Source organism: Buceros rhinoceros, unplaced genomic scaffold (assembly GCF_000710305.1).
Source record: "Buceros rhinoceros silvestris isolate BGI_N320 unplaced genomic scaffold, ASM71030v1 scaffold39208, whole genome shotgun sequence".
Classification (NCBI taxonomy): Eukaryota; Metazoa; Chordata; class Aves; order Bucerotiformes; family Bucerotidae; genus Buceros; species Buceros rhinoceros.
In genome coordinates, this window is record NW_010428121.1 from 44,238 (window position 1) to 52,826 (window position 8,589).

At 37.5% G+C, this 8,589-nt stretch overlaps 1 protein-coding gene across 1 annotated transcript in view; it reads right to left on the reverse strand.

Moving 5' to 3' along the window:
- The window catches only part of LOC104498741 (baculoviral IAP repeat-containing protein 6-like), a gene marked incomplete at its 5' end in the record, with an annotated part of 19,446 nt that extends 11,899 nt beyond the window's left edge, over positions 1-7,547 (reverse strand). Inside the window, 4 exons of the mRNA XM_010142157.1 lie at positions 202-398; positions 3,290-3,463; positions 5,210-5,377; positions 7,416-7,547. Of these exons, the coding sequence (XP_010140459.1) occupies positions 202-398; positions 3,290-3,463; positions 5,210-5,377; positions 7,416-7,547 (671 nt within the window). The remainder of the gene's footprint in view (positions 1-201; positions 399-3,289; positions 3,464-5,209; positions 5,378-7,415) is intronic.
- Positions 7,548-8,589: the final 1,042 nt, after the last annotated feature.

Sequence of the window (8,589 nt, forward strand, 5' to 3'; positions counted from 1 at the left end):
AAAGATGTGGCTACTCAAGCAGCTTATAACACGTATAGCTGGACTGAGCTGTGGAGTTATGTAGTCGCCTGTTTTAAAGCAGCTTCCCCACGTAGCTGAGATGTCAAACTGAACCAGAGTGAATATGAGGAAAATAGTGCTCTTAAACAAGCAAACAAAACACTCTTTAGCATGTTTTCCTACACCGATTTTTTCACTCACTTGCTGAATTACATCAGGATAAAGCATAGGAAGTCTCTCCGCAATAAGGGCCAATCCACCCATTCCTGCAAAAACTTGCAGTGGAGACTGAATGGGACAGGTTTCCAGAAGAGATTCGTCTAGAACTGCGTCCATACACTCATCCCCAGGACTGATGGCTTCATCTTCAGGGCACGGTCCCAGTAAATCTGCATGCTCTACAAAAGCAGGAGGTAAGAGAGGTTAATATATCACCATCAATATTTTTATTTCTTCATCCTCACTTAAAAGTGGACTTCAAAAGTATGTTTTTTCAACAAAACCCGAGTCAAGAACCTGAAATGAATGAGTACAAGAATATCAAAAGAAAAGTAGTCGTGGTACCCTTTGCCAATGATGGCAGGTCCATGTCATAACTTGGGATTATTTACACAGCTACACGTTAATTATTAGAATTTTATGCTTTGTTAGAATTTGATCTATGCCTTCTAAGATTTTGTTAACTTTGAAAGTACATTTTTAACACTGTCTTTCATCTAAGAAGTAAGAGTAGGTTTGTTACTCTCTGATAAGGAATTCATAGCTGAAGAAAGGTAAGATAACCTTATTTTAATGAGTCTTGCTTCTTCCTCAAAAATGCTGAAAAAGAGTTTTAATTTCGCCTTTTTCATCATTTAACTCACCATCCATGAAGTCTTGTCACCTATCACTCACCACACCTATCATTCTCGTACCTTTTCTCTGTGAGGTGTCAAAATGCCCCTCTGCCAAAGCTGGGAAATGTAATTGTATTCCTCACAAAAAATGACCAAGATCTCTATTTTCAATTTTCTACTAGCCTCTACCCTCCTGGTTTCTGACTAACCACTCTAATATCTTATACTACAGACGAAAAAATACTCTATTTATATACTGGTACATGGTTGTATGTACTTTGTACATACAGATTGTATGTACCCTATCATAAATAATTTTGCCAAAAATAACACTCTTTGCTCATTATCACGGACAAACTTTGCAGTTAATATTGAATATATTTAATCTAAAAAAATCTGTATTGCAGATTACGTTGTTAATTACTATAATGCAGTGGTCCTCAAAGCCTTCACAGTATACCCACATCAAAAGGCTGTATAGATCAATCGGTCTCAGTATCTCTTTGCTGTAAGCAGTCTGACACCCAGCTGAAAATCATTGATTATACTTATAATGTTTGTATGCACACATGGTTATAATTTATTATATTATTGTAAAAAACACAGAAGCTCATTAAAGCATAATTCATGCAGCTACCAAAACTAACTTTTTCTCCCCAATTTCTAACCACAGATACTTTATCTTTTAAAACCTTTTCTTCCCTAATTTGAAAGGGAGTAGGAAACAACAGGTCTTTCCTGTTGTTCTAATTCTCAACTTTCGAAAGTGCAAGAAGCATCAGGTTACAAAGACATCACGGATACATTGTGGAAGGATCACATCGCTATGGAGCGGTATAATCGAAGTATGGGATTTAATAAGCGCAAATCAGAGACATGTAGACATGAGCATGTACGTCAATTCATCCTACTTCAACCTGACTGACTATGAGATAGAGAAACGGTCACATACACTTCCAAAACAGGACACCTTGTAACTTTCAGTTACAGAACACTTTTAGTACACACAGCTTTGATGTCTGCTGTTCACAAGGATGCACGCAGAAACCTCCTCTGTGGATGTCTTCCCTATCACCACAGATAGTGTGTGAGGGTGCCTGCAAACACGCCGTTCTCCACAAGGGACCACCTTCCATCAGATACATGGAAGATTCCACCATGATTTACAATTTGATTGCTTGTGATGACATGAATTGATTGACCACAAGAAACGTTAGATTTCCTTCATAAGGAAAATTTTTAAATAAAGGTTTTGAAGGAAGACACCCCTCTGCTTCACTGTGTAGAAAGCTGTAAGCCTTTCCAAAGAAAGAAAACGAGAAAACAGATACACAATGCACAGAAAGATCATTAAGTCAAAATGCTTCTCTGCAAAAGACACTCGAAAAACATTATTAGTGAGTAAAGGTACTGGCAGATCTTTTATTATGAGTGCAAATACAATGCTATTGCTTTCACATCTTAAATACTGTTGCAAGGACTTAAGTGTGCTTCTCCCGTACTTGTTTTAGTTAAGCCTTATAACCCAATTTAAACCACTGGACCTCCGTGAATGTTCTGCAAGATTTCAGTGAAGTCATGCACTTCTACGGTGAAAAACTGCTGATCTCAAACAAGGGCATTGAAGCACACAGAAATAAATACAAATGACAGCTTTCCTCAGGTATAGTAGTAGTAAATGCAGCACAGTATGTGAAGCTATAAAATCTATCCAGTACAGATGGTGTCAAAAAGTTTCTACTTAAAGTAGCAAGTGAAGAAATACGGATATGTAAGAATGATTCCTATGGATATTAAAAACTAGTCATGAAAAAGGCAGCAGCAATAGCCTTCATAACTGCTGAGTAGTGGGACATCTGAATCTAACTAATATTTTGCTGTTTAGCACTATAGATCAATGGATTTGTAATGACAGACCATATTAGAAAAAGTTAAAATTAATCACGGAATCATGGAATCATAGAATCATCTGGTTGGAAGAGACCTTACAAAACCTGCTTAGATGGTCTCGAGAATTCCCATTTTTAAAAGGGCATTTAAGTACTCAAGTTGCCGCAACAAAAAATTTCACAGGTTTCTGTAACTCATATGGTTTCAAAAAAGCTCCTGCATTACTTAATCTGCTCTGTTTATCAGCACACACACTTACTACAGAGAACTGGTACGCACATCAAGAAACAAAATACGCTTTATCTATACAATCATATAACACTACAATAAATAAAGTGACACCAGAGAAAACATATTGGTGCATCTCATAGATAGGATCTAAGGGCAGGCGATGAATTTCTTCTTTATCAGGAAGTTTAGTACTTGTCCTGTAGAGAACGGCTCAGGAACATCATCCAAGAAAATACAGAAAACTGCTATTACTTACTAAGAAAATTAAAACCATTTTTGTCCAAAACACAAGCATTTTAGAAAGGAAGATACCAAAAAGTAAGAGCGCTCACCTTTTTCTGTGTGAAGACGTTTAAATGAGTCTGTTTTTGATAAGCTTGGATCTGAGATGACTTTGGAACCAAGCTTAACTGTCAAATCTATTGATCGGTATCCTTGAGGGAGTTTACGGTCATACAGCAGAGTCAGAAGCTGAGCAAGTGTCATTTCAGCTGGTAATGGCTGGCCTAAACAACAATGGCATTCAGTCAGAGGAGAAAATTATGAGTGGGTTATTTTAATATACACGTCCAGGTGCTTTCATTACTTGCACCACAGATGCCAAGTAGACTAAATATTATCTGGCTCTAAACCAAGGCCTTAATTTTACCATTTGTTCTCTCGGGAAAAGGGGCTCCATCAGTTTGGAACCAACTGCCAGAGAACTATGCCAACATTCCCTAAGGCAGCTCTGTGGTGACAGCCCAAGCACTCAGCAAGTGTAACAAATGTAATTTGATGTGCATTTTAAGCAGGTATTGCCTGTCCCCTACTATTAAATCCCTCCCCTGCATCACCCTTGAATCGTGGTGGCATAAAGGTGGGTGACCATAAGGTAAAACAGATGAAGTGGAAAAATCTTTGGCTACTCTGTTGTTTATGAAGAGTATGTTCTTCCCTGAAATTACAAGTTACTCCCAAGGCAGAACAGTTTTTCCTGATAACAAGTGGACTTACACATGAAGTGAAATGTTTTAGAGTTGGATCACACGGGCACTTAGCAGGCCCATTCATCTTGACTGTACTTAATCAGGTAACACAAGTTCAAGGAAGGCCTTCAGTAGCAACCTGTTTCTTAGTGCAAGACAGTGTCTTAAGAAATTAAAATTACAAATATGGTGCCATTGTGCCAGTAAGTTTTCTGCTTTTTTTTCAGCACTGATTCTGCTTTCTGTGGCTGCTTCTTTTGTTAACAACTGGCTGTTGTGCAAGACATGTGATCGTCCAGATCACAGATACACAATGGTCTACATTACCGGTGGACAGTCAACCTTCACCAGCTAGATACTGAAAACAGGCACTGACTTTTGATCTCCTCTCCAAAAAAGCAGCATCGACTACAATAATTTTAAATATTTTAAGCCAAGTACATGATCCATCTAGTAACTGCCAGAGGATAGCCTCAGAGCCAGTAATTCTGTAGTAAGTTTCAAATTAATTTTTTTACTGGGTGAAAATTACTTCTATCGGAAGTTTACCACTTAATTCCATTAGCTGGTTCCTTTTTTAAAAAAAACTATAAAACAGATTTGAAGCTCTTCTGCATAATATTGAAATGTTTCACGTATGTTCCTGTCCTTTATCTCTGATCTAAGGTTAAGAATTCCAGTCACGTGCAACTCTCTCTATGGGAGAGAGATGTCTCTCTATGTCTCAGCTACACCACCAGCTGGACCACCTTTGAGCAGATAGCTGACAAAACATGAGTACGTATCTGCTATATGCAAAACATGACTAACTGCTTATGACACACTGGTTTTGAAAACGCAAGAATTATGGAATTTGAGATTACTCCTGAACTGGCAAATCAACCTTCCAGAGAGCAATGCAAGTTGGCTGTCCAGTCAGAACATGAAATAACAGGGAAGAAAGACCAGTTAAGCTTTGCATTACAGGTGAAAGAAAACGTGAGTCACCTTATAAAGCCACCGCCCTTTTGTTTCTGAGGGCAAGTGGAAAAGTTTTTGAGATTTTGTTTAGGAACACGGAACTAAACTTCAGGGAATATTAGCATAACTGTTACTTTTGTCAAGCCACTATTATATAACACTCAACTTTCAGCTGAAAGCAGTTACCAACCTAAAAGGGCTTGGCACTTCAAGATGCTCAGCAGAAAGAGGAAAGATGTCCATTAGCATTACACCTACTTTCTGATGACACATCAGCCACTGAAAAAGACCCTAATTTTGAAGTTTTGAATGAGTTAAAGTTACCTGGTAGAAGTTTATGGTATAGATGAAAGACTGGAACACTAATGGTCTTGCTGGAAGATTCTCCTCCTGAAGAAGAGGTACCTACTTTATCTGTCATCACTCTTCCTCTCCTTGATGGTGGACGTGGAGGAGTGGATGAAACAGCTCTTTTTGACTGAGATTTCAAACCTAGTACAGAAGTTAAAATAAATTCAGAGTGTTTCTAGTATTTAATATCTTCAGTTAGCCAAGATGCAGTGTATTCGATACCTTCAATGATAGCAAAAAAGTAGAATTTTTCAGCACTAGCTACTTAAATATCAGAATAGCATTCACATATAAAATATTTGGATACAGTACCACATGTGATTAAATGCATTTTTAAACATGCTTTTAAAGTTGCCCAGGTCAAAACATATACAAGTAAGCACTATGTGACAATTAAAAGACAGAATAGGTACCTAAAAGCTTATTGAGCTTATATAGTAAGAATTCCGTATTTTGGGGCTGCTTAAGTTGACTCAAGGTACAGTGCAGTTATAGTACAGTCATGCACCCTTCTACACACCCTGTCACAGGCCAAGTAAAAAGCCAGCAGGTCAAGATACAAAGACACATACAACTACTGCCTCATCATTAGCCACGAGCAGTGGCAAACTAACAGGCATCCACACCTGAAATGCTGGAAACCAGGACTCTGGTTTCAGCTGATCAGTAGGAGCAGCTATAACACACCTTCTCCAGTAATCCAAGTATCAAACTAGCTTGTCTCAGGAAAATCAGGCTCAAAAAATACTGTGTCTACTCTCTATTAATTTTTACCAATAGGGACAAGTTAAATACTGGGTGCATAAAGCCTGAGGACCGAAAAACACCCCAGAACAGATGAAAAGATAAAGACAAAAGATGACAAGATTTCACAAACACGTAGTAAAAACAAATGTAAATGAAATGTTTAAACTGTTTTACTTAACTGGAAAAATATAAAAAAGAAGAGGAAAAACTTAAGCCTCCTTCTTTCTGAATAGGGAATGGACTATATCAGGCAATATGATCAGAGATGCAACAGGGATGAGACATGGCTGACTATGCTATGTCCTATCTTCAAGCTTGGCATGTTATTTTTTTTTTTCTTCCTAGATTCTTTATTTATGTTTTAATCCTTCATTTGAACCTATTAATATTTTAGATATTATTAAATTAATAAATTGTTTACTATGTTTAAGTGGCACCTACTGCAAATATCTTTCCAGATAAAAATGCTGTAATTAACAAGCTGTGCTGCTTTAAATATATACCAAGATCCATGAAACTGCTGCTCTGTTCAACACTTGAGTTTAGAGTTTTATCTACATCTAAAAATCTGAAATAAAAAGCTTAAGAAATATTGGTGCCAGAAGTCAAAGGCGTTCAGCATCTCTTCTTCATGCTTCATGAACTGTAAATGAAGTTGAGGTACCTCAACGGAGACAGAAAGCTAGATAGGAAAAGAGTACTTTGATGTTCATTAATCTCTCTCTCACACACTCACCAGAACTTCAAACCAAAAGACTAATGATCTCTACAGCCATCATCTGAATGGTAATCTTGTATCACTGCAAAATTACTCTATAACCTCCACAGCAGTTTTGGAGGAAAATGGTGTATGTGAATTATTTCAGAAGGATCTTCACATTAGTTTTCAGAGGGCTAATACTTTTGAAGAAAACACAGTATTTGTGGTTTCCAAGTAGGAATTAAAAAGTTTTATGCTTACATTTTCCATCTAACAGTTTTTAGCAGAGTAACACCAGCTGTTATGCAAAGCATATGGATCTTTTCTTTTCCAAAGCTTGTTGTGGGAGTAGAGCTCATTAACTCTGATGCACCAGCCACCACAAAAAGATAGAGGTAGTAATGCCCTTACTACGAACACGAATATATTGCTGTGCAATCCAAGCCTCAGGTGTATGTCTACAAAATCCTGTAAAATGCACTAGCAACAGCATCCATCACATCTCACTGACACACACGTGTAGGTACAAACTTGACAAAGTATATAATCCACTAGAAGCAGCAGTTCTATCAGGAACCAATCTTTGCTGCATAGCAGCCAGTTAGATTAACTGGGCACTATGATTTTTCTAACCATCATTAGTAACAAAAATAATTATTGACAGATATTCCCCTGCCTCCACATTCTTAACATCAGTTTTACTTTACACAAGGTAAAAGAAAGACGACATACCAGAAGCAACAACAACGCTGTAATTGTCCTGAAATCCATTTTCCGCTTTAACTTTTTCTTTCTCTTCATAGTTCTTTTTTTCTTTATCTTCCTTCTGTTCATTAATTAGCTTAGCTGTAATACTAGGTGTATCTGTGCAGGGAGGGGAGAGGGGAAGAAGAGAAAAAGGCATTTTAAGATACCAAGCTGATTTTATTACAGTTTCTAGGCTGTTAGCAAGGCTATTTTCAACTATTTTAGTGGCTTAGAGGTCCATCCCAGACAACAATAGTCTAAGTATCTTTGAATAAATGTACTATGATAATCTTCGTGCCCTCTTCGCCCCCAAAATCTGCCCTCTGACAATTTAAAACTGTAACAGTTTAAAATCATTACCTGATGAGTCAAGCATTTCATGTTAAAACACCACTGCAATCAACCAGAAATGAGATTAAGCAAACCGTCCGCCCCGCCCCGCCCAAACTTGAATCAAAACAAAACACCAAAAAATCCAACAAAAAAAAACCAACAAAAGCCTTCCAAAACCATTTAAAGGACACCTGCAGACTTATTAAGTTGTTGTACTCAGGCCTGGTATCTAGTGTTATATAGTAGATTTTTCAGAAAACTGGCAAGTTTGACTCTTCCTTTGAAACTGGAAGATGCCTAAAGTACACATGCAAAACTTGTGCCGTTTGCTTAAGTGAACATTAAATTACTGCAATTCAACCATTTCGGTTCAATCATTAGCGTATATCACAAATATTGGCTAGCAACTATTAAATTATTGATGATTGGTGGCAATGAATCACTTCACACCTTGTAAGGCACCAAAACGGCCAAACAATTCTCTAATTATTTCCAAGCAGTAACTTGTTTCCACGTAACCAGAGGAGCCTTAAGCTGTAACCAGAGACTCAAGACCTGGAAGTACCATCCAGCTATTGTTTAACTGTATGGCCCCAGCGGGTGCAGTGCTGAAAGAGATATGGTTTGACTGCTTGGAAATGTATTATGATTTGTGCCTTGAGACACTGGTTATGTCTGTGTTGGAAGAGATGCAAACCACAAGAAGATACAAGGTGTGAAACTGCTCCTGACTGGGGGCCCAACATTCAAACACACACATACACACTACATATAGAGTAAAAATATATTATATATTATATTATATATATTACATATATATAAAAAT